At 37.4% G+C, this 25817-nt stretch overlaps 4 protein-coding genes across 5 annotated transcripts; 1 reads left to right on the forward strand and 3 right to left on the reverse strand.

The window, feature by feature from the left end:
- The first annotated feature begins 1 nt into the window (after position 1).
- Positions 2 to 1625, forward strand: CIAPIN1 (cytokine induced apoptosis inhibitor 1). Its single transcript, XM_020954840.2, has 3 exons — positions 2 to 766; positions 840 to 1339; positions 1401 to 1625. Exons 1-3 carry the CDS (start codon positions 631 to 633, stop codon positions 1512 to 1514), a joined length of 750 nt encoding a protein of 249 aa, XP_020810499.2. The 5' UTR covers positions 2 to 630; the 3' UTR covers positions 1515 to 1625.
- Positions 1543 to 5193, reverse strand: yellow-c (L-dopachrome tautomerase yellow-c). Its single transcript, XM_020954839.2, has 3 exons — positions 3911 to 5193; positions 2374 to 2779; positions 1543 to 2311 (listed from the first exon to the last, which is right to left on the reverse strand). Exons 1-3 carry the CDS (start codon positions 4354 to 4356, stop codon positions 1634 to 1636), a joined length of 1530 nt encoding a protein of 509 aa, XP_020810498.2. The 5' UTR covers positions 4357 to 5193; the 3' UTR covers positions 1543 to 1633.
- A 41-nt stretch (positions 5194 to 5234) lies between these two features.
- GABA-B-R1 (gamma-aminobutyric acid type B receptor subunit 1) lies at positions 5235 to 23951 on the reverse strand. Of its 2 annotated transcripts, none has more exons than XM_086841110.1 (16): positions 22591 to 23951; positions 17964 to 18218; positions 13816 to 13950; positions 13229 to 13399; positions 12955 to 13171; positions 12728 to 12893; positions 12422 to 12665; positions 12207 to 12356; positions 9851 to 9993; positions 9662 to 9785; positions 9481 to 9597; positions 9209 to 9416; positions 8891 to 9147; positions 8697 to 8834; positions 8267 to 8441; positions 5235 to 7320 (listed from the first exon to the last, which is right to left on the reverse strand). In XM_086841110.1, exons 2-16 carry the CDS (start codon positions 18213 to 18215, stop codon positions 7298 to 7300), a joined length of 2520 nt encoding a protein of 839 aa, XP_086697236.1. In that variant the 5' UTR covers positions 18216 to 18218; positions 22591 to 23951; the 3' UTR covers positions 5235 to 7297. The 2 variants fall into 2 exon arrangements, with proteins under 2 accessions (XP_086697236.1, XP_086697235.1); XM_086841109.1 differs by having other exon boundaries at positions 5235 to 8130; positions 22591 to 23791.
- Positions 9853 to 12181, reverse strand: LOC110185875 (uncharacterized). Its single transcript, XM_086841111.1, has 2 exons — positions 10046 to 12181; positions 9853 to 9993 (listed from the first exon to the last, which is right to left on the reverse strand). Exon 1 carries the CDS (start codon positions 12133 to 12135, stop codon positions 10060 to 10062), a length of 2076 nt encoding a protein of 691 aa, XP_086697237.1. The 5' UTR covers positions 12136 to 12181; the 3' UTR covers positions 9853 to 9993; positions 10046 to 10059.
- Positions 23952 to 25817: the final 1866 nt, after the last annotated feature.

Genomic DNA, 25817 nt, shown 5'->3' on the forward strand with positions numbered 1-25817 from the left:
CGCAACACTGTTCGGGACTTAGGGCCAGTGACACGCGATAAGCATGTTTATAGCTAGACTGCTTGCTTTCTTGGATTATATTGTGGTTTTATCAGTTTTGTATTTAAATATCTGGAAATTTAATCTTTAATATTCGTTAAAATCAATTATTTTTTTTTTACGATTAGTTTTTTTTCTATAGAGTTTATATGTAAATGTTCTCATAAATGGTCGATTTCTTTAATTGCTTTTATTGATTTTATTTGAACGCTAAGTCACGTTTGTTCTAATTATTTAAAATTCAAGCTATATCCTAATGACCGTACATTTCAAATAAGGGCCGTGGGAACTAATGCATATGTTGAAATATTTTTCAATAGCGATGCAGTGCTGTCTGTTTACCTTTTTTTCTGGCGGTTAAAGGTTCTATAGTCTACTTTATTTTTAAAACTATAAGCTAGTTGAAAATTTGATAATCTTTTCCATTTTCAAATATGCGGATATAGCGGTTTGTCGGATTTTTAAAATAATATCGTATCGATGATATTTTTCTATATAATACCATTTTAAAATATCGATAAATTGATATCGTTTTAACAACCCTACTGGCAACACTGGTACCAATATCAAATAGATCTTTCGAGCAAAATAATGGAGCAATTTAAGGGTCTGCAAAAATCCCTGTATATATGGACTGACAGCGCCGATTTGGACAAGCGAGTGGAGCAGCTGAAGGCAGCCACCGGCGGCGATGTGGCCTTGGAAAATGTGCACCGCCTGTCCTTTTGTAAGCAACGCGAAAGATGTATTTCACATCCAGTGAGTCAGCAGGTCTAATCTACCTCTACTTTGTCTTTCAGCCTCCTATGCCAACTCCAGCTTCGACCTAATCGTGATTGAATGTGCTCAGCTCACCGACAATTACGTAAAGTTGCTACACATGCTGAAGCCCAGCGGCAAGCTGCACTTGGTCTCCTTCATTGGACCGGCTGGCAGTCTGCTTCAAGAGGTCAAGCTTTCCGGTTTCATCAACTGCCGCGAAGATGCCGGCGATGCTCTGACAGCCGAAAAGCCTGGCTATGAAACGGGTTCTTCGGCCAGACTATCCTTTGCCAAAAAGAATGCCAGTGCCTTGAATGTGTGGAAGATTAGTGGGGACGATGAAGACCTTATCGACGAGGAGGATCTGCTGGATGAGGAAGACAAGCAAAAGCCGGACCCGGCTGGTCTGCGTGTGTGTAGCACCACAGGAAAGCGCAAGGCGTGCAAGAACTGTTCCTGCGGCCTGGCCGAGGAGTTGGAGAGTGAGAAGCAGGAGAGCAAGGCGGCCACTGAGAACGCCAAGTCTAGCTGTGGAAATGTGAGTGGAAGTAGACTCTCCTTTCATTATTTGATTATTTATTGTAAATGTTTATTTTAAGTGCTATCTGGGCGATGCCTTCCGCTGCTCCACCTGTCCCTATTTGGGCATGCCCGCCTTCAAGCCAGGCGAGAAGGTTCAACTGGCCGCCAATCTACTTAAATCCGACATCTAGCTTAGAGACTCCCACTGCACTGATCCAATTACATTTCGATAGTTTATTAAGCTGACTCTTACTAACAAACAAATAATGTCATGATGTAAATACAAAATTGCACAAGTCGCAGACCCTGCTCACATTTCGCAAGGTGTGCCCTTGATGAGATCGCGGTTTTGGCCCATCAAAATGCGATAGTTGACGGCCGAGGGGTCGAGTTCCTTGTACAAGTAGGTCGGCATCTTGTCGGACAAGACCCAGATGGTGCCCTCATTGTCAATCTTCATGTCATTGGGGAAGACCAGAGTGTGCGAATCGGAATCGATGAGTCCCTGAGTATCAGGAGTGTACGGCCGCTTGATATTCCAGCATGCGATGGCATCTTTGTTCACCTGCGTGTAGAAGATGACGCCGGTCTCGGGATCAAAGACCTCGGCGGTGGACTGACCATTCATTCCACGATCTCCAACATATTTAAAGTCATAGTACGAATCACCGCCAGTTACATGCGATTCGTTCTGCAGCACTCGGTTCGAGACCTTGAACTCCTTGGTACTCGCCAGAGCATGGAAGTAAATGTCCTTGGAATGATCCGGATTCATGGGACCCACGGCCAGACCGAAGACGCCATCAGTCCACTGGAAGTTGACGCCGCCCACATTGAAATCGCCCTGCAGCGGATCAAAGTGGAAGAAGTTGTGCTTGACGCGGTAGGACTTGTCGTTCCTCAGCGAGTAAACAATGACGCCATATGCTCCCAAATCGGGAATATAGGCAAAGGCATCTTGGCACTCGGACCGGTCAGCATCCACAACCTACACATGAAGTGTTGTTAATATCAAAGTAAAAATCTTGGTGTACAATTTCATGTACTTACAATATTTGCAAAGAACGAGTCATCCTTCTTCTGATCATCGGGAATAGCAAAGCGTCGCAGGAGAGTGTCCGTCTTCAGGTCAAAGACCAAAATTGAATTGGGTGTTATCTGCTTGGGATTTCCCAAAATGTCGGCCAGGCCGGTATCAAGCACCCAAAGGCGATCACACACATCCACCTGTATGCGGAACGTGGAAATAATGGTGGAGTTATCCTTCAGTTGGACTCCAGCATCCTGGGCCTTGTCAGCATCCAAGCGTCCACCAGACGGTGTCTTCTGATCCTGGGGCTGAACACTAATGGGCAGCTTGTTCGCATCCCAGCTGGGATAAGGATGCAGCTTAGGGGACTTCTCAGTAGAATCAAGATCGATGTAGTTAAGGGTAGCAGCAACACCGGCCTTCCATCTAACAATATAAATAATATAATTTAATAGGTGCATAAATATAAATAAATAAGTAATATGTATAAATATTATTTGTGATTATAAGAAGGTACATTTTGAAATATCAATAGAGAGACTATAAATCGGCTTAAAACCTTTCTAATTTTGGTAGGAAAATAAATTAATAACACAGATAGAAAACAGCTTCAAGGATCGACTTTAAAGACCTTAAAATTGGTGTTATAATTAATAAAAGATTAAAATCACCAGTTTTTTGATAAGTACCTCTTTTTAACTTTTGTAATATTATAAAATTAATTCTTTTGCATTGGCAGGATTTTAAAATATTGCTCAAACGATTGTAGAGATTTTAAAAAATGTTTAATTTTGTGGCTTAATTTCGCCTTTATAGAATTAAAATAATATTGTTTTAATCATTTTATTGTAAGCTATGCTACAAGAAAATGTAGCTGTTCTATTTAAAATTAAGCCTCATTGTTCTATTTTTTAAAAGCATACATTGGGAATCACCAACCGTGTCGATTAAAACTTTCGCTTTTAAACTTTAACAGTAGAGTTTTTTGTTCATTAGATAAATATGCTTAATTAATATGTATAAATTTATTATAAATGCAAAACATGCATTTTTGTTATTTATCTCTTTTAATATTTGTTTACCACACAAAAAAGATTATATTTAGTTAGTAGCCTGATAGAGTGGCTCTTCGTTGTTTATTGTTTTGATTACTCATAGCTCCCGAAAATTTTCCCATCCAGCGTATCGGGGGTAAGCCCCGAAATCTGGTGACATCACATAATGTCTCTGCAGACCAGTTTTTAATTATATTTTATAGAATTTTCCATGTATTTTCTCCTATTAATTATACATTTCGTTCACGATAAGATTTGCATTTAGAAACCGCAATTTGAAAGGCTAAATAGACGTATACAAACGGAAAAATTGAAGTATGAGCTTAACTAGCCAACAGGAAACCGGTTTCCCTGTCGACACTCGATGGTTTTGCAAGTCTAGCTTGACATTTAATTACAATTAAAAACACCAAACAACAGAAAATAATACAAAAAACAACAACTATAACTATAGGTAATCACGAGTAGAGGTTGACTTTCGTTAATAAATATGGTAATTTACCTTGGCACAGTGACGAAGATTCTATTTTGCCAGCGCTCCACGCCCAGTGGCAAATTGTTTTCCTCGATGTAGTGGCCACTTGACTTGGCCTCCGCCTCGGCCTCCGGAGTGGGCCAATCGAAGGCCAATTGCTTCCACGAGAACTTCTCCTCCAGCTTGGCCGTTGCACTCTGGCTGAAGATGCCGATCAGGCACAAGACCAGGCCCAGGCTCAATCTCAACCTCAGTGAGTTCATTTTGGTGTTTTTCGTCTTTGTATCTTTGTATCTTCTGGATACTCCTTGCAAGCTGTATACCAGCGCTGTTCGCTGCGAGCTGAGCACGCTGACTGCAAGAGCTTGGTCTGGAGTCGGGCTTAATATGTTCGAAGATACGTCGACTGGAGCTTTTAAGCTCGGCTCAGACAGCAGCTGGTATAATCTGTTATACCAAAGATGCAGCTCCATAGTCTGGGTTGGGCCTTAAAATTAGCATCGCAAGAGCGGAAGGAAAACATGTCATCAAAAAGATGTTTATTCACTAATTTAAAAATACTCGTGTCCGATTTTGGCAGAGGTGCTGCTCTCCTAAAAAGCGCATCAGGAATATAATCAAATGTACAGTGAACCCAGGGTATCGGAGTGTGTCTAATGGGTCATCGATTATCTCGCAGCTTTAAGTATAACAAATTAATTGAAAAGAATTGTATGCTTTACCTTAGTCTCTATTATTAGTTCTGATTAAGTCGCGTGTTATGTGTACTTCCCCATAGTGCTCTCCAGAGGCTTTTGCATTTAGCCTTGTGGTAATGGAGAAAAAAAATCCGATTTGTTGGCAAGCTGTGTAATCATTCTTATTTAAATTGTATCAATTAATTTATGCGGTTAATATTTTAATAAGGGTTGTTGATTCCTTATTATAAATGCAGCACAAGCGCGTGGCACATCACGATTTTATTAAGTATTCCAACATTGCGCTAACTGGTACTGGAAGCTTCAGATGTGATGCCTTATATATTATCATATATTAAAAAAATACTTATAATTGAAAAATTATTTAAAATGATATTGTAAAAAAAGAATTAGAATGTAATAAATATTATTGAAAAATTAATAATAATAAAGTTCTACCATATCTATCTCTTTTACACTTGAGCCCAGATTGCCTCACACGGTTAGTCGAGTTTAAAACCGTGGTTCTGAATTTATATAAATTTAAGAGTTCTTTTTTAGGTAAAAAAAATAAACATACATAGATTACGAAATGATATACTTACTTTTTCCCCACAAGATTTATAAAAACAAAAAAACCACCTTTTCGAAAAAAAAATGAAATTTAAACTTAATTTCGTTTTGTTTTTCTCTTTTTTTATTCAGTAAAATTCTCATTTATTCAGTTTTATTAAACTTTAAGTTAATTCGTTAATGTTACATTCATAAGAACATATCGAGTTTTTCTTTACTTTGACCTTTTTTGTTTTTCCTGCATATTGCTACCATTTTTGTGTTCTCATTTAATTTGTCACTAACAGTAGATTTGGGTTGTTCTTCTTTGTTTCGGGTTTTATTTGAAATAAACTTGGATTTATTTTACGTTTGCTCTTTCTATGTACTAGTATTTATACAACAATTAGCTTGGCTAAAGTGTGTCTTAATTTACTAAAAGTTCTTCTTTGGGTTGTGATTCAAGGGCAAAGCAAGTAGTTAATTCGGATTTCAAAAACAAGTGTTTCTTTTGCATTTATTCGATCGGTCTGTTGCCTTTGTGTTGAATGTTGAATGTTGTGTCCTGGAGGAGCCGCAGCTAAATGCTCTATATACAATATACATGATCTCGAGTTATACATACGTCTACCCTAACAGCGCTGCTATATGTATGTATATGAAATGCAATCCAATTAAACTACAAATTCCAACGATCCTTAACAAATATCAATGTACTAGAGATGTTCTTTGTCATGTGTAAATTTCATATACATATATTTCAATATTTGTTTATCGCGTGTATAGTTTTCATTTGTTTACTTTCTTCTCCTTTTGTTCAAAGGCTTAGATTTTAAAGTCTTTCATTTCGTAGGAATTTGATGTTGTCCATGTATGTTTTTTATAGCACTTTTTGAAATGGATTTTTGTTCTTTTTGTGTTCTTTTTGTAACATATTTTTCTATATATTTTTTATATTGAAATGAACTGTGATATAAAAGATCGAATTGGTTTTGAGGGTGAGTGAGTAAAGTGAGAATATGCAAGTGACAGGATTCACCAACTTTCTCAATAGGTTTCAGTTTTGCATTAGTTCAAATAAAGTCAATTCCTATATAACGACGCGCTGAATTATGTTCGGTTTCTTCCATTCCTCATTTTCTGTGTATAATATATATACTTTATAAATGCGATTTTAGAACTTACAGTACGTTCAAAAATGTATCATTACATTTAATTTATAATTCGTCTATAAATAACAGTACATAAAAATTAAAACGTTTCTTGAGCCGCGACCCACCCACAGTATAATATTAACGCTTTATGCTACACTAGTCTATGCTATATGTATACATATCCTTTCAATACCTACGATTTGCTATACCTCCCATTCAATTTGTGCTATGTACGATTTGCAGTAATGTAAACTATTAAAACTTTTTTTCGAGTGCACATTTACACGTCACACGGACTTACACATGGATCTATACAAAGTGCCTAAAGCTAACTTAGCTATTAGGAACCAAACCGAATCCCTTTACTGAGAAGGACCGAGATACGCGGCTTGATTCCTGGAGTCTAGGAGTTTGGTTTGTATTGCTGCGACCTGGCTTTAAAAAACACTCGTGAAACATATTTAAGGATCAGGAAAGGCCGCCATCTTGGAAAAATTGTATTCTGTGTGTGCTTGCTGTGTTTTTCTTTTATCTATGCGTATAAATAGTATAAATAGAGCTCTAGGAGACAGCACTGAGCAAAAGAGGTTCAAACTTAAAATTCGCCTAAACAAAATACAGTATTTTCTAAGAAACACACAATTATATTTTCCCGTTTTTGCATTTAAAAATGATTAACTTTATGGTTTTTTCTTTAGGTATTCTATTGACTTCCTACAAGATTGGGTTTCATCCTTTCAACATTTAAGCCTAACAATTTATTTAGTTTAGTTGCTAATGCCAGATTTCTTTCAAGTTAAAAGTATTTTGTGTTTAATATTAATTCTAAATACATTTAAGGTACAATACATATTTCATTATGCTACAAAATTGCTGCTACTAATTCACTTTTAGCTCAGCTTAAAGTTGATACAAAGTTTATTAAGTACGTTTCATTATTAAATCTTCTATTTTCGTTAGCATCCTTATTCGCATTTCACATTTTTTTCATTATAATTCACCTATCACGCAAAGGAAATTGACAAGTTTTTTCATGTACGATGCTCATGAGTATCTGAAAAATAAATACATTTTGAATTAATTGAATGTCACTTTAAGATTTTTAATTTTTTACACAAAAACACAGGTGATAACAGAGTGCTGTGCTGACAATATAAATTAGTGTGCAGAGAGTACAAATGGTGGTTCTGCAATTGTCATTTACCTTGTATTAATTTTGTGTCTGTATTTAATATACTGTTAGCTAAAAAAAAAAAAATAATAAAAAGCTATAAAAAGCTAAACAAATTATCGGAGGTGTTTTCAGATACCTCTGGAAAGTTAAAATCCATTAAAGGATATCCAAAGCTATGCTAGGAATTTTGAATAGTTTAAGTGTCTTTAAAGGGTATAAATATCGTTTTAAAATTAAGGTGTATAATTAATACTATTAATTTGCAAAATATTTATTAATTTGTGGATTTTTAATCAATAAGAAAATGAAAACTGCATAAGTTTTTAAAGGGTATATAAGTTCAGAATCAACATAATTAATCTTAAATGGAATAGCAACATGAAGTAATTATTAAGTCAATTAAAAAATTGGCTAAAATGAAATAAGTTATATATAATAACCAGCAACAATTTTCAAATTAATTTAAATTTAATTAACATGGGTTCAAGTATAAGAACAAGTTGTGTTTTATATGTAAATGTTTTTAAAAAGTGTCAAGATGCAAAAAAAGAAATATCATAGCTCGTGTAGTGTTCAAGAGAGTTGTATTGCATTTTGTTGTATTGTGTTAAAAATCAATAACATCAACAACCTTGGAACTCCGTATTTCCTAATCAATTGTGTCAATGCCCACGAATATAGCTAAAATTTCTAATTAAACAATTGAGAACAATACGATTATGAACAACCAAGCCAAAGCAAATATACTAATAATATCAGTACCACATGCAACTGGCTAATGGAATGGATTTGCACCTGGGCATGGAACCAGGAACCAGGTACTCACCTTGTGTGATTGCGAGTGTGGCAGCAGGTGTGCCATGTGCGGATGTGTTGATGAGGGCAGCGGGCTGTGAAGATGTCGCGGAGGAGGCGGCACCAGTTGCGCCATTCAGTTCTGTGCTCTTGGCGTCACCCCGCTCCACGAGGCGCTGTCGCAGGACGCGTATCTTCTCCTCTTTCTGTAAAAAGGATACAGGAATAATTATTTATTTATATAGAATATATTACATATGATAAAGTGACATGGAAGATACAATTGATATATCGAAATTGTATTGATATTTGACCCGAGCGTCGATATATAAATCGTTCTTAAAATGTTACAGTAAATATATATCAAATCAATTTAATCGTAAAAATATTCTCCGATATTTTTCGATATAATACTTTTCTTCTCGATATAAATATCTATTGAAAATAATCGACTAATTTACCTGTGTTATTAATCGTTGCAATTCCTCGTTTTCAGTAACCAGTTTCTGATAGCGTTCTTCATCCTCTTTCGATATGGCCGAGTCAGGATTGTATTTTGATTCAGCCTTATCCTTTGGATGTCTTATGACCTCAATGACCTGTACGAAATGTAAAGGTAGTTAAAAAAATATATATTTAAAGGAAGTACTCCTACCTTTGGCACAAATATCAGCAGCATGCTTAGGAAACAACAGAATATCACAGCTAGAGCAACAAAGGCGAAGGACGCGTCCTGTTGCGATGCAATGACCATGCCCACCGGAGCTGTTATCAGGCAGAGAACTACCACATTATAGATGCTCATGCCCACATAACGTGAATCGTTTATCTGTTTCACTTTAATAGAGCGCGTCTCATAGGCCAAAAAGAGACCAAACACCAGGATCAGGCCCTTGAAGCCATAGACAAGACCTGAAGTAAGGATAAGTTAATATAATAAAATGATGAAATGGTAAAGAGTATTGGTACATACCCAACCACATTGAGTTCCGTTGACTTTCACAATGCTCAAGCTCTGGACGTATTTTAATATCATCAGTAGTAGATACTGGATCTTCGAGTGGGAATGTTTCGAGATAACGCTGCAGCGGATCAAAGATCTGCCATGAGAGTAATATCACTAAATCTATTGATAAGAGGCCCGAAACCATGGTGTATAGCTTCCAAGGTTCCACTTTTTTCTAAAAAATATATATGTGATTATTAATATTATTATTATTTTGATTTCTTGAAATTCAAACAAACCTTTGGGTCAGTTTTTGCTTTTGTTGTAAACCGATGCACACGCCAGACCTTGCTGAACATCGCACCATATGCTAATGTAAAACCGGTGGATAGTAACCAAGCTCGAGCTTGACATATCTAAGGAATAATATATAAAAATTTTAATAATAATTAAAGAAAGTATTTAAAGGAAATTCCTTACCTTGGGATATTCTTCTGGGCTGACAAAGCGCCCATCAATACCCAATAGTATGACAGATATTAGACAGATGATGACACCGAACAACATGATTGTGTTGCAGACGGGATGCGATGACTGGATTACTCTAAAACATTAAGAAATAATGTCATTACTTGGCTTAATTCAAGGGAAGAGTAGTGACTGATGTACCTTCTATGCTTATTCCAAATATTAAAGATGATCAGGGCAAAGGCAACGAAAATGCCGCAACTTGAGATGGTGCACATGCACACAAACAGTGGCAAGGATACGGTTCGCAGGACATGTGTGACAATTGTGCGATCTTGAGGAACCTGGAATAATTAAAATAATAAAAAGCAATTTGAAACATTAGTTAATAAACACAACATTTATTTCTATTACAATGAATCATCATGATGTCTAGTAACATTCTCAGTGCTTTTACCCGGTGGATCACCCAATAAGACCACATAAAACACGATTTGACCCTGATCCTCTTTTTCTTGACGGATATTATGAGCCCACAGCTTGCATCTAACCTGAACTTTCTCATTTGCCTTTAGATTTTTGATCTCCAGAGCCACTATACGATTCAGATCTTCAGGTCCAAACAATGCCCTCCTTTTAGCTGTAACCGCTTCATGCACAATCGTTTCCTCACCAATATCAGTGTATTCAGTTCTGAAGGCTGGCTCTGGATGAAACACAATCTCGATATCCTTGTGCTGGCCCGTATTGCAGGTGATCCAGGTACGATTCTGTCGATCAACCTCCGAAGTACTATTATTCTCCAATAGATTCTTTAAATCTAAATAATCCTTATTGCTGATGTTGTCTCTCTGAGACACCTCATCGATGTGTGTATACGGTTCTGTTTTGAAACCAATGACGCGATTTGCTTTAAGGAAGACACAAGGCTGACCGCTGGAATAGCCAAACTTGTTGCTGGGTGTACAGACTCCGAAGCGGGATTCTTTTCCAGAATTCTCGTAATTGTATTTTTGTAAAAATCTCATTATAAGTGCAAACTTTTCAGAGACATCTGAGTTGTTACGAGGATCGAAGGAGATTGTTCTGATATGAGGATGAATCCCTACCGGAGCGAAGCTTATAATCGGCTGAGTCTTCTTGCTAATTGGTCTGGCCTTGAACTGGTCATTGGTAATGATATCAACCCAGGCCATGGAAAAAACTAAAATGAATAAAACATATAACACGGCATAGAAAAATGTGAAAACCCAGTCACAACATCGTAGTGATTGATAGGGAAGACGGTTCTTCTGGAAGAGACGACGCCAATGGCTTTTGCCCGGAAAATGATATTCACAGCCGGGGTAGTAAGCTCGTCCATTACCTCTCTCATGAATCTTATAAGAATTTATCTCCGGTTGCGACCTCACAATATTATCGTTTTCTTTGTCTGACTTATCTAAAATTGGTTTCATAAAGTCCACGACGGTACCATCGTCAGTGGGCTTGAAACGTGCATCTATTAGAGTCCCTATATCTCTATGCTTGTCATTGAAGTGCTTGTAAGCCTCGGAAACGGGTGGCATTATCATTTTTGAAAGAGATTTTGTGTTAACTCCCATATTTCGGACTCCACTATCTTCTGTACCTATGTCTATGGGCTGATCGTCGGGTTCAACTAAGGTCACCAGATCTGTCTTTTTAGGCGGCTTTTTCGAATGTCGCGACTTTCGGGACCTTTTCAGTTTCCCTGTATTTTTTTCCACATCCTCCGGGTCTTCATCAGTGTGTTCACTGGAGTCTTTAGACTCTGAGATGCGAGGTAGCATTTTTTCGGGCTTTATGCTAACTGCCGTGTTGATTCCCATACTTCTTGATTTTTTATTTCTACTGCCTATTTTTACGAGTCGACGTGCATGAATGTTCTGCGGTTGTCCAGGGATCACAGGAGCAGACTGCTCTAATAGAAATTTCAAGGGTTTATTTGGACTCACAGCTGATGCTGTCTTTTCAGATGGCCTAGTATCTTTAGATTCGCTTCTTCGATTTATTCCACGGAATTTGGTGTTGGTGCCCGTGTCCCGGAGTGATAGGTCACTATCCCCATCCGAATCACTTTTGACTTCATCTATGTGCGATTTACTGGTTCCTGTGGTCTTGGAACCCCTGATTTCATCTATTGTTTGGTCGGGTTCGCGATTTTTTACGAAATCTGGATACAAGTCACGTAGCTCCTGGAGTTCCCTTAATAGTTTAACATTGGTTACTTCAATCAGTTCGAGCTCTTCGTCTTCTGTGGTTTCAGTTTCTGGTTCTGAACCGCCTCCGGCTTTTCTTGTTTTCCCTTCCTCGGATGAAGGTCCATTACTCAACTCGATGATGTCTGGTGTCTGTGAGGCTTTGTTTTGTTTTGTCTTTACTTCAGGATCCTTACTTTGATTAGATTCATCAGCGTCTTCTTTAGATGACTTGTCTCCATTTTCGGTATTATCATAGTCAGACATTTTTAGCCTTTTATAATGCCTTTAGAACTCTCCCTTGAATTATAAAACACAGCCCACTGATATATGCTCACCTTGCCGCCTATCCACTGTTCAGTATTTAGCCAGGAAAGGTTATCCAACTGGGTGTCATAGTAGCCCAACTTCTCGTATTTGCCATTTATCATTTGTTCGATTTGAGTGAGGGCAATACGATCGCCCTGCGAACTGAACGCCACAACGCCCTAGATAATGATATAATAGACAAATTAGTGAATAAATTATTTAAAATTTTGTAGAATTCCCTCACCGATACACCCAGAAACTGGGTAGAGTTCATTGCAGCGTATATCTCATCGGCAATTTCCTTGTCCGTATAGGTAAAGTCCCTCAGGGATTTCTTGCCTGTTGTTAAACGCTCCATGGTCTTGTTGAAGGCCAGAGCCACACTCCAAACCGCATCATAGGCAAGCGGTGCCTCCTGATAGCCCTCGGGATAGCGGTCATGATCAATGTCATAGCCCTCGTCTATTAAAGCCTGATTCAGTCGATGTCTGTGGAGAAGTTGGTGATTAATCATTGGATAAATTTATGCATTTGACAGTGAATTTATTACCGAAATTCCTCCGCAGTCATTCCGGATATTGTTGTCTGATTGTTCTGATTCCACATGAGAGCTTCTGTGGTTAAATGTCCCTCGGCAGCTATCCTCATTTGCTCCACAGTGCAAGTGATGCCCTCAGCCTTTAGGTTGGCCTCATACCAATTATCTTCATACCATCCTGAGTTATTGAGTAACTTTGTTAGAAATCTTTGGAATATGTAGTATTTGAGGTACTTTACCTATGAAGAACCACACATGGGCTCGTCCATATAGCTGCTGTTTGTACATCTCGCAGAGAACCCTTCTGGCAGCCACGACATAGAAGAGTCCCACAATGATGCGAGCATCCTGGCGTCGCAAATTGCGTACGGCGTCTGTTGGATCGGAAAGAAATGATTGTCTAGTTACGATTTCAACGCCAGCCTCCATGCATCGATTCTCGAGATCTTCTACAGTCTGAAATAATAATAATTATATAATATAATGCTTTTTGGGTTAGGTAGTATAATATACCGATATAAAGACTTCCTCGGCCTGTTGCAGGATGGCCACCCGGGACCAGCCAAACTTCTTCATCAGCTTGATGCGGGTGGGATTATGCACTGTGGCCGAGGGATGGGTACGGAACAGGGTAGGGAACCGCTTGCGATCCGAAAGAGCCGGACTTGAGGCTCCATAGCAAAGCTGTGAATGGAATAAAACATTAGTAAAGTAACATTACACTCAACACAAATTTTGTGTAACTATATCAGAAAGTTTCATTTCATCTTAATATCATTTTGGAGTTAAGGAAAATCCGCTTATAAATATAAATCATGTTACTATTTGTCAACTGGTTATAGATAGTTTGGTAACGTCATGACTTTTCTTATATTTCTTGATTCACAGTTCCAATAATATATTAAATTAAATAAAAAGCTGTCATTAAATGTGATATCCAATCTTAGGAATCATTTTCCCAATACAAAACCCAGAGCTTACATCTACCAAACGTAGACTTTCTAAACGGAATGACATTTTCTAAAATCTACGTAAATTCTGCTTTGTGTTTGGGGTCTTAAATATCCATGTTGGCCTCGTATTATGCAAATGCTACTTACCACAATGAGATTCCACATTTTGGCAGCCTCTGCCACAGTGGTGCACACAGTGCTGCATCCTGCCAGCAGCATGAGTTTCTGCGGTCTATTGTACAGCAGATTGTACATTACGCTGGCGCCCAGCCCAGGCTCGCACTGCGGAAAGGAAAAGTGAATTATTATATATTAGAAGATGCCAAAAATAAGAAATTATACTCTGAGTCACTCTTTGATAAATATTCCCACACAAGTATGTGGGTGCCACTTGACTGACTGACCAATAGGTATTGATTATGTGGGCTGCGACACTTAGGGAGTTATTAATAGCATATTTCTTGTAATTTATATATCGGTGTTCATTGGAAAATTATTATCGAAATGAGTTATTTGTCATGTGTGGTAATTATGTCGTTATTTCTTTCTTTAGCATCTATAATAAATTGTCTTAATTAATGTTATTATAGAGATGGAAACTTAAAGATTTATAGCTTTAAAATAAAAAGGTTTATTAAAGTTTAATTATGTATATTTCTTAGAACTTCTAAAGACCATGAAATTCAAGTGCTATAATAGCAAAAGGAATGTTTTGAAATATACAATTATACACATTTCATATTAAATATCAAGAAATAAGAAAGAAAATTAGAAATCATGTTCGAAAGGCTCAACTCTCATAAAAATGGCAATGATTTTTCGATAATACCGACTCATTTTGGCGGGTATTTTTAGGGTCAACTTATTCCTTTACTCAACTTAAGGTCGCTTCTTGGACTAAAGCTTCGATTTACGTTCATGTTGACCATATAAATGATTCATTCATTCAGTTATTCATTCTCTCATTCATTCATTTACATGGAAACCTCGTTTTCCCTGTTTGTCGTTTCCTTTTTCCTTTTCGTTTCCCGTTTCTTCCCACTCTCCTGACTTCTGACGACACTTTTCATATTTCTTACGTGGTTTGCGTGTAAACAACCTTTCTAATTGTTTTTTCTTTTTCCCTTTCATGTCCAGTCCCTGTTCATGCATAAGTATTATCCTGCTCCTACTCCCCCGTACTTATTTATATCGCGGTGTGGGTGTGTTGGGTGTCCCAAGGCATGTCGCATTATAAACGCTCGCCCCTAGTTGAATATCTTTTTTTCTATACTCTTTCGATGTAGTTTATAAAAATCAGAGGTAAAAATTAAGAGGAAAGTAAATTCACACTCTTAACAAATTAAGTAATTTATCAAGCTTTCAAGAATTTATACTTATTTTTATAAAATTTATGTATCAATTTTAGTTTGATCTTATGATTATTGTAAGACATACTTTAAGGACTAAAACGTTATCCATTATTGAGTTCCTAATTTGTGTTTCATGAATTATTAAATACTTGAAAACAAAATGATCCTTTTTTAACTGAAACACAGAAATCTCAGACTATTAATAGTTAGGTGTTAAGTGATAAATAATAAAGATGAAATATTCATTATTTGTTTCCTGACCTGGGTCATGCATTAGATAATCAATAAGTCTTTACTGAATTGGCTCCTCCTTTCGTTTATGGTTTAGTTTTTCACGTATTGCTTTAGTCCTTCACGTAATTTAAGTTTTAATATTTTTTCTACCTTATTCATGCTACCTTATTCATGATTGAATGAATTCGTGAATTAAATTCATAAAATTGTCTATGGAATGCATGGATTCATGAATAAACTGCTTGAATTAGTGAACTAAATGCATACCTATAACTTTCAACTTTACAGTTGATAGTTATCTTTCTTTGTATAAAAAGTATTTTAACCATTTAAAAAATAGTTTTACAAAGACAAAACTTTAAACATTTTCATAGTTCATTAAATACTAATTCACACGGAAAAATGTCATACCTTTTCATACTTCTTTTAATTAAAATAAACACCTAGATCTTTGACACTCCTTTTAGATCCTTTAGATTATAAAAGGGCATTTAGCTCCATTTGTAAAGTACAACATTTTCCCAATTGTTTATATATATATATATTTTTTTTTCTTTTCTTCTGTGTGGCTCTGTGCTGGCTTCTTTGGGACATTTCACACATCAAAGTAGGTCAAGCAAAAGGCAGCGGCAAAGGCAAACGCAAAAGCAAACATTGCGTGCGACCTTTGCCGCTTGTCGCTTGCCATCTGACATGGATGTGGATGCCAGTGGATGTGGGATGCCAGGAGGAGGAGCAGGGGGCTGGGGGGAGCTGGAGATGGCAACTAATTATGCAGAATTTAACGGAAGCTGTTTGCCTAAGCCACAAACATAACGCGCCCTACTCGGCCCAGTCCAGCGAAGCGAACTGAACTGAACCGAACTAACCAGGACGGAGGAGCGGAACAGACATGGACATGGAACAGAGATGAATCCACCTCCAGCTCTCTTCGTCTCCGTGTCATCTTCCCTTATCTATATGCCCGCATCTTCCCAGTGAATGGCTGTGGATGTGGATGTGCATGTGAATGTGGATGCGAGTGTGGCCTAGGATATATAGTGTCTGTCCCTCCTGGCAGCCTTGAATAAAAATAACTCAAATGATGAGCTACGGCCTGGGCCGGGGCAAAGTGACCTCATTCAAAACTCAAAACAAGTAGTTAAGCTTTCGCTCACTTAAAACTAATGAGGTTCGCGCTTATAAATAGGCAGGGCAGAAGGGGCCCCCGAAACCGAAACCGTAACCGAAACCAAAGCCAAAGTAGTCGAAACCGCAACAACTGTACCGCAGATCCTTAAAATGGAAAACACACAGAAATGTGCAAAAATATGAAAATAAATAAATAAAAATGTTACATAAAGTGAAGCGCCAAGGGGCATTGATAGCGCCAGTTACTATAGTTTTGCTGTGCGAACTCTAAAATGGGTTTTGTTACTGGCCATTTATCATGATGTATGTCTTTCGAAATGGCGGGAAACTTATTAATAGTGAATTCTGTATTAGCTATTCTTATACTCTTATATTTTAATGTCGTATATATTTCAATGAAACTATGTTATGGGTTTAAAATATACAAGTTCTATGAGGGGAGTCTTTGATACTGATTTTTGTTGGTCTTATCTAGCGACTTCTTTCTTTAATTTAGGGATATATTGTGAAGATTTCTTGGCCTACAAATAAGATTTAATTTTAAATAATAATTAAATATTAGTTAGGCTTTATTCTAGTGCTTTTAGCCAGTCACTATTCCTTTATCAAAAGTAATAAAGTTAAACGAAAAAGAATGCAGGAAATGTTACCTTTAGGTAAGAACAAATTATATTTAAATCTTTTACTTTTACCATATATCTACTTTAAATTCTTATTTAATGTAGTTACCATTATAATAGTTAGTTTTTACACAGAGTTAAATATCTAATTCTTAGCTGGAAAATACGATTTCCCCTCAAGTCATTATAATGGAAACGGAAAAACTTAATATAGAAAACCCTTACGATATAGGTAAACTAATATTTTCATTGTTATTATTATTTTAATTAGGAAAGGAAAAGATCTAAACCTTTAGTCATTATTATAAGATAGTGAGATATTTTGTATTTATCCATTTAATTTATATATTTATCAATATAATCAAGATTCTCAAGACTCTTTTAAGACTTTCCTAAGAACATGAATCATAAAGAGGTATTTACCCTAGGAATTTGCATACAATTTTGGTTAAATTCCCTTCTACAAATCAAAGCCAATTAAGTCAAGCTTACCAATATACGTAAGTACTTTTCGCAATGGCTTATAAGCCCTAATTGAATCTCAATATCAATTTATGTTCCGTTTCAGGCTTAGAAGCTAACGAGTAGTGGACTTGTCATTGTATTTACTGTGTGGAAAATATGGTTACGAATAATACCCTTCATTGCGAACCATAATAAAACTGTTTGGCAACTGTTAAAAGACCACCCCGACCATATCCCCGCCCGTCCCCTGGAGAAATATGCTAATGAATGCCAGAGCTCAGTCAGCCAGGCTCATACCCGTTGGTAGCGGCACTTCAGTCATCAGTGAACAGAAACAAAAACGAAACAAAATAAGTGGCACCCAAGGGTGTGTGTGACAGAGCGCCAGAGGACCAAAGAGACGTCCCAGTACTTAGGATGGGGACCTGGACAAACTATATGTACACAATGTACACATGTAGGGCTTACCCTATGCAGGACTCTCGGTACTCACCTCGCTGTCGTTGCTGTGCAGGATGAGCTTGAAGCCCGGGAGCAGGTTCGTCTGCTTGTTGACATCATCCAACGCCAGTCTTGCGGCCGGCATGCACGCCTGCCCGCCCTGCCATCCTCCCTTGCCGGCTATCGGAAAGATGCCGCCGATGTGCAGCTCATCGGGCCTCCCGGCCTCGGCCTCCTCCAGGTGCGGGGAGGCGATCAAACAAAGTAAAAATATCCAAAACGTAACAGCACCATCACTTGTCATATCCTGCAAAGGGACCGAAATCAGAATCAAAACCAAAGTCAGAATCATAATCAGAACGCGAGCCAGAAAATTTGATTATCGAAATGGCGGGGCGAGCACAAAAGTACAAATCGAGGTAAAACCCATACAAATACAACACACAAAATACATATATAAATAGACACAGAAATTGTAGGAGTGTCCTCCCAAAAGGAATGGCCAAGGAAAGCGCGGAAAGCGGCATGGGAAAATGAATCTGAACTGAGGCAAAGCGAGCGTCAAGCTTCGTTTTATGGGCCACAGCAGTTTTTATGACAACTTGGGCAAACGTAAGCGATTTATACACTTTGCTATGCTCCTTGAGGATTCGGTATACTGGATATGAGATGCTGAATTTGGAATAAATATGGGGTTTTAATTTATGATATAAAATTAAATATACATGACATCAAATTAGATGCTTTCCCAATTTAATGGATATAAATATTATTGATTTTGTAATGTATATTATAAAGTTTAGTATATCTAAATTTGATTTATCAAAAACTAACGCATTTAACGTTAAAATATACTTAGTATCTTATCTTATATTGTGTATACATTTCTTAGACTACATTTTTAACCTTTTATATATTAAATGGAATAAAGATTTAATGCACTTGTATCAAAACTTTAAGATATTTATTTATATAATAATAATATAATATAATAATATTATTGATTTAAAAATAATTCTAATAATATTCCGTATCAATATACATACATATCTACACTATCAATCACTATCAAGCTTGCAACGCAGTGAACATTACAATGTATATATATTATATATTCTTGATCAGCATAAACAGCTAAGTCAATCTGGCTATGTCCGCCCTTCCGTCCGTCTCTCCGGATCTACCGAAGCTAGATTCTCAGCTTAGAAGCTCTCCTCTCCCACACTTTCTCCCTCTCTCTCGCTCAATGTGCCTCTAGAGATATCACTGCCTCTCGCTTGCTCTCACTTTTACTCTCTGTTGTTCTCTTTACTCTGAGACTATAAATACCAGGCGCTACCCTCCCACCACCCTCATTCTGTTCGCGGCCTCCCCGCTGTTAACATCATCGGTGATAGTGGCAGTGATAGTGCTTACCCTTCGACCCCAAAAATATCACCTGTCACATGCAATGCAACTGGATGACCAGGAAGAAGCTTACTTCTATGATATATTAAGAAGCCTTATTGAAGAATACAACACTGAAAGGAATTAAGTAAGGTAAGTCCTATATAATATATATATATGGTATAGGAGAGATCAGGCCTAAGTCCGCTGTTTTCATTTTCCAATAAACTCTTCTTCTTTCTTTCTTGTTAAATTATGAATTTGGTTTTCAAAGAACGGGTATTCATTATGTAATTAATACTTTGAGAAATATTAAATCTATTTTTGTTCTTTAAGAACATGTTATCCTTATCAAATTCAAGTCTCATTCAAATAATAATTCATATTCCTTTTATAACTACAATCTTAAGAATGGTCTGTAGGGGTAACATATATAAAAACTCCTTGTAAACTACTAAACATGGCTTTAATGTCTGAAAAAGGCGTATAAAAACTATAAAAAGACAAGAAACTTTACATAAAATTGGTAAAGTTTTTATTTTTATTTAGTTAAATTTTCTTCTATGACATTTGAATCATCCTTTCGCTTTTTAAGCAAATGAACTTTTCAGTTTTATGTTCAAATAATATGATTTGATTAAAAAAGTTTTGTGATAGAAATTCTTATCATGCTTATAAATATATCATTTTACTGAAACTCATTAACTATAATCCACTTTGTGCAATGTGCATGATAACTTGGTGGTTGTATTTTCATAAGGAAACGATTCTCATTCTGTCTTTCAGCTGGATTTAAAATGTAAGTATTTCTGTAGCATACTTTTTTGGGGGGATATGTTTTGGTTTTGTTCCTTAATGCGGGATTAGGCTTGGGGATTTGCCTTCATTTGTTCATATATGTATGCGTATAGCATTTTAAAGGTTTAAGAGCTTGAAAGCGAAAGCTCGCTTTGTGTTTGTCTTAATATATGCAAATATTCCTGAAGAGAAATAACAAAGAACTTTGACAGAGAATGAACCAGCAGCAATCCGTTTTCATACTTTTTATCATAATTTCAATACATTTAATGACTTTTGTGCAACTTATTTTATATGCTTTTTAAGGGGTATATACTATTTTGGATTTATGGCTTTAAACACAATTCGATTTCAATAAATATAAGAGATAACATCTGTTCAGTTTCCGAAACAAACTCAAGTAGTTTTATTTTTGGGTTTCTAATAAATTTTACTAGTATTAAAAATCGAATTCAATTTAGTCTAGCATTTAAATTCATTGAGAGTATTGTATTTTAATTATACAAATCCACTTAAAAGGTAAATGGTGATGGTGGCTATGAAACCGATTCGCTACTAATCCCAGCTAATAATAGTTATCGGAATCCACATGAAGCCAAATCAAATCTGCAACAAATTCAATTGTGTGCCGACCAAATTGAACTTGGATTTAATAGTAATTGTCTCTCAACCTCCTCCTGGCTTTATTCTTTTTATTGTCCCGCCCGACTGTGTGGCTTCTATTTAAGTTTTGATTTTGGTAGCTTTGCGACTTTGTTTCAATTGAGATTTGTCGGTAACAAATAAATAAATAAGCAGTTTCTATTTATTCGTCGTTGTCCTTAACTTTTCAGTTGTTCTCTTCTTTATTTATTTATTTTTTTTGTTGTACCAGGCAAGGGCATTTTGCGCTTCGGCGCCTGAGTTTTATGGCTCTTACTTGGTCGCAACCCCCGCCTCGTGTGTCCGCAGCCCCTCTGGCAGTGTTCTAAACTCCTGTCACCGAATTTTTTGCCATGTATGAGATAGGAAAAACGTTTGTGAAGCGAAGGGAAGGCCTCTCTTTATCGCCCTCGGTGTGTTCCTGCGTGTGTTTTGCTGTATACATATGTGTGTTTAGTATGTACTAGCACGCATGAGATATGTGCTTTCAAATATGAATACAAAAAAAACACTCTTTTTACTGACACGTTTTACTATTAATTAAGGTTTCTAAGAGAATTCCTTGAATGCAAAATTTAACTGCAAAGACTTTTCTAAAGACCTTTGACATCTAGCAGGTTTTTTATTAGTGCTTTTATATGGTTATATACTTCTATACTGGTTTTGTCAGGACTGTAATCTTTTAATTACCATACCTAATGAATTAAAAAAGGAATAAAAAACCAGAAATAATAAAAAGCAGCGCATTAGAAATTTAAATTTTAAAGGCTTGCAAAAAGAAAACACAGATATACTGCGTAGGAAAACTTTCGTTTTGCTTTGCTCGTATTTTTTGCCTGACTCATGACTTTCGTGAGTTGGCAGGCTCCAAGCATTAAATTTTCCTGCCCAACCCTGGTTTGAGGTGTACTAAATTCTATTTTTTATGGTATTATTTTAAATTGTTATTTGCATTATTTGCATTTCATAAAAAATATTTTAATTATACTTTTTCAATAATCTGATTAGAGACTAGGAATTTATTTTCTATGCTTATACTTTCTTGTATTTCGTTGGTTGAATTTTTAGCCTAATTATTATTTTTAAAGATCTTTGTAAAAGAAAAAATACAAATAATTATTTAATCATTCATTCTTCAGCTAACTAAAGCAAATGCAATTTGGTACAATGTGTACCATTTTTTGCTTATCTATTAAGAGTATATTTATTTATTATAGATATATTTTCATATATGTATATATATCTCTTTTTGTACTCATTATTGCATATTTTTAATTTACTCTTTTGATTAGATAATAAGCACTACTTCACTGTTTAGGTACTTCAGGTTGTACTGGCCTATTGACTGAATGTGAAATTGCTAGACAAGAGGCAGCATACATAAATCTATAGAGCCACAAAAGACACCGCAGCCACTCTGAAATTGTTTGCCAGTTAATCTCACTGAGGCGTTAATCCTGGCTGTGAGGAGCGGCAGCACCGGCGAGGTAAGTGGTGCCCCTGGGTTGGGGTGGCTAAGGTGTGGTTGGAGATTTTGCGAGTTGACACTGCCGGTTGATGGGGAAGGGGAAGGAGAATGGTGATGCTGATGGTGAAGTGTAAGTGGTGGGGTTGGGGGCATTCTAGCTTCCTAGTGACCTAGTTTACACACTCAACAAACACACAAAAATACGCACACACCGCGCGCGCGGCATCGGTGATGACGACGACGACGACGGCGGCACACACACACAACATTAATTACGGTGAGGATTCTGCACGAAATGCGACAAATGCTTCACTTGGCTGCCTCCTTTTTGAATCACACCCCTGCCCCGCCTATAGCCATCTCGCTCGGTTTACACTTCACTTACTTTGCGTATTTGCCGTTTAAAAATGTGATGCGATTTTTGTGATGGCGGCTGTTGTTGTTGCTCCTGCTGCTGCTGCTGCTGCTGCTGCTGCTGCTGCTGTTGCTGCTCCTGCTACCTTCGTTGTCTTTTTTGCTGCTGCTGCTGCTACTGCTGGGTTTTCTTTTTTGCCGTTGCCTTTGTCTTTGTCTGCTCCTTTGCTCCTTTGGCCGGTGCTTCAATTGTTTCATAAGATGCCAAGTTCTTGGGAGGGGATTTCGAAAAGGGGTTCAAGGGGGCCAATTCAGAGCTTGTTGTTGCTCCAGCTGCTGTTGCTGTCGTTGTTGCTGTTGGTGTTGCTGTTGGTGTTGCTGCTATTATCGCTGTTGCGGCGGCGTTGTTCAAACATAATTTGATGACTGCGCATTACAATCGATAATCCCATGCACAAATGCAGCTCAGCGCATTGCCATTGGCTTAAATCCATTTTAATGAAAGCGGATCCCGATAATATTCCGTAATCCCCAAATGATGGTTATTGCAATTCCAATGCGGTCGCAGCAACTACTTATGTTGCTGCTGCTGTTGTTGTAATTGTTGTTGTACTTTCACCATAAAAAAGCATACAAAAAAATTAAACAGAAGGAAAATAATAATAATAAGAAAACGAAGAAGGAAACGAAGCTGCGACAGGAGGGGCGTGAGCTTTTTGGCCAAGCTTAAATTATTATCAACTCTCTGTTTGAGTTTGGCCTTTGCCAGCGGTTTGCTTAACAAATTATTCTCGGCTTCTTGTATATACTCCTTAAATGGTTACTATTTTATTTTATTTGTATCCTTTAGGGTTGGTAATTTTCATGCAATTTCTTATCAAGCCAAGAGTAGAGTAGGCTTCTCGCTTTGATGGCCATGAATTATTAATGTATTGGGTTTTATTTTGTGACTTGATTTCAGGCCTTAACACTCGCGCACACTTCACTCTATTCAATTCCCGCACTTGAATTCCGTTAAACACTTCTCGCTTTTGATGTATTCAAATCATTTCATCTTCGTTTGAGGTATTTTTTTATGCACAAAGTGGAGTTCTTTTCTTTGCCTTTTTTTCGTGTGTGTCTATTTTTTGTAGAGACTTTTTCGCATTGTATTTCGGGGATGAGATGCGATTGGATCCTTCTGTGTTCGTTGTGTTCCACATGTATCCGACGACTGGAACTCCATGACTGACATTTACATTTTCGCAGCGCCAGGACGAAAGCTCTCCGCGCCTGTGCTTTCGTTGGCCCAAAAGCTTTTCCGCTTTTCCAGTTGCCAAGTCGGTTTTGTGAAGTTTTCGCTTTTAGTTTTTGGTGGCCAAGTCGAAAGTCGCCAAACTCTCCGAGAAATTACTGCTTTGCCAGGAGGGGCATTGAAAGCCAATGGCAGGGGGAGGAGCAAGTGGAGGAAGTGTAGGTGGGTGTGGTGGGAGTTTTAAGGACACCGGTTTTATAGAGTTGTCAAATGGCCCCAGGAACGGCCAGTCAAAACATCAAAATTCACTCGCAATTGGCCAAGGGCAACACCCCAACAACAACGGAACGTTAGTGTTCCGGCAGAGTTGGGGGTTTTGTTTTGAAAGCGAAAGGCCATAATGGTTGCATGCCACATTCAAAGCGAAAGTTGAGCTTCATTTTTGGGGTCGCCGCAGCGAGTCAAACATGCAAACACGCACGGGCCTGGGTAGGGGCAGGCGCAGGGGCAGGGGCAGGGGCATGGGCACAGGTACAGGCTTCGGCCAAGGCAAGGTGAGGTCCTTGTCATTTAACTCGCTTGTCAAGTTGACCTTTGTTTTGTTGTCGTGTGCCACACAACATCTAAGGCCCAACTGCCACGCCTTGAGCTTGAGCCATAGCAACTTGTACTTCGTTACCCATGCATATCCCCTCAAACCCTCTCCAACTCCCCACTCCCAGTTGGTGCCGAAAACAACCTTCGGTACCCCGATCACCCGTCGCAAATGGGGTGGCGGCATGTGCATGTTTGATGAGCTTATCAAGGCTCCAGGATTATTGAATATTTTCGAATCGATAGCGCCGGGCTAATTTCCGGCATACACAATTAGTTGGCAACTAAATGGCAAACCTGACTGAATAAATCATTGCCAATGCTCCATCCAATTTAGTTTGACAGACAGCCAACTCAACTCATGGCTCTCAGCAATCTAAACGATTCTGTGGTCAAAACCAAATCATTTGCATAGGCCAAATGTTAAAGCCAAATGCAACTGACACCACTAGATATTTCAAATTCATCAACTGGGGAAATCAATTACTCAAACAGCAGTATTTATATATGCATGTGGAATGTTGAAATGCACTTGTCTGGAAAATTGTCAGAAAAAAGTTAAATCCAAAGGATTTAATCCTTTACGATTGTGTTGAAAAGGTCAGAGGTTATGCCAGTTGTTTGCAAAGCAGCAAAAGTGCAAGCAAAGTCACAGTTTTCAATTGATTTGGAAGCGTAATAGATATATTGTTTTGAATATCATAGACAAATACTAATTAGTAGGGATTTTATTATGAATGGAGTAGGTAGTTTTAAATTCTATTTAGAGATAGCTCATATATGTCAATTATAATGTATACTTTTGCGATGTTATAGATGCAATTACCTTTTACTAAATAGTTAAAAACCGATAAAGTCAGAGATTTAATTATTCTTCTTACTGACTGATTTCTATAAATAGTTGGAGCCTCTTAAAAGACATAACAGAAAGATATGTGAGATCTTCCTGTCAAGCTTTTTTTCTGATCGACCAAATTAGAGCAGAAACTGAGGAATCAGTTTTTTATTTGACACTCTGTTCGTCTTTATCGTTCGAATAAATTACAGTAATAAATAAGTAATCTAATATTAAATATTAATAATTAATATTAATATTATTCCAGCTATTGGTGAGGGTAAAAATCGACCCAACTTTGCAATAATTGACAAAGAATCGGTATAAAAATCACCTTGGGTCTAACAAGGAACCTTCAAGTAATTGTCAGTCCCTTACTTATATGGCAATATTAAAATAAGTTTACAACAAAAAAATAAGGAACCTTAACCTTTTCTGAGTGTGTACGACAACTGTAATTGCTGCTACCACTCGTGCTTTTAAGGGGCAGAGTTCAAGTTTCTCTTTGGCTACAAGAGCACCACAAAATCCACCAAGCGATGAGCTGCAGCTCATCAACTTCACATCCTTTCAATGGCCCTCCCCCCTGCTAAGT

This window comes from Drosophila serrata, unplaced genomic scaffold (genome assembly GCF_035046125.1).
Source record: "Drosophila serrata isolate PLE 108 unplaced genomic scaffold, ASM3504612v1 contig_100, whole genome shotgun sequence".
Lineage (NCBI taxonomy): Eukaryota > Metazoa > Arthropoda > Insecta > Diptera > Drosophilidae > Drosophila > Drosophila serrata.

Excerpts from the sequence above, each read along its gene's own strand:
- yellow-c (XM_020954839.2), bottom strand. The coding sequence starts at position 4,356 with ATGGAGCTGCATCTTTGGTATAACAGATTATACCAGCTGCTGTCTGAG. Across the intron at positions 2,780-3,910 it reads ATCTTCGTCACTGTGCCAAG|ATGGAAGGCCGGTGTTGCTG; the intron begins GTAAATTACCAT and ends TTATATTGTTAG. Across the intron at positions 2,312-2,373 it reads ACTCGTTCTTTGCAAATATT|GTTGTGGATGCTGACCGGTC; the intron begins GTAAGTACATGA and ends CTTCATGTGTAG.
- GABA-B-R1 (XM_086841109.1), bottom strand. The coding sequence starts at position 18,215 with ATGACAAGTGATGGTGCTGTTACGTTTTGGATATTTTTACTTTGTTTG. Across the intron at positions 9,994-12,206 it reads AACAGTGGATAGGCGGCAAG|GTTCCTCAAGATCGCACAAT; the intron begins GTGAGCATATAT and ends TAATTATTCCAG. Across the intron at positions 8,442-8,696 it reads TGCAACGATTAATAACACAG|AAAGAGGAGAAGATACGCGT; the intron begins GTAAATTAGTCG and ends TCCTTTTTACAG.
- LOC110185875 (XM_086841111.1), bottom strand. The coding sequence starts at position 12,135 with ATGTCTGACTATGATAATACCGAAAATGGAGACAAGTCATCTAAAGAA.
- CIAPIN1 (XM_020954840.2), top strand. The coding sequence starts at position 631 with ATGGAGCAATTTAAGGGTCTGCAAAAATCCCTGTATATATGGACTGAC. Across the intron at positions 767-839 it reads TGTGCACCGCCTGTCCTTTT|CCTCCTATGCCAACTCCAGC; the intron begins GTAAGCAACGCG and ends TTTGTCTTTCAG. Across the intron at positions 1,340-1,400 it reads CCAAGTCTAGCTGTGGAAAT|TGCTATCTGGGCGATGCCTT; the intron begins GTGAGTGGAAGT and ends GTTTATTTTAAG.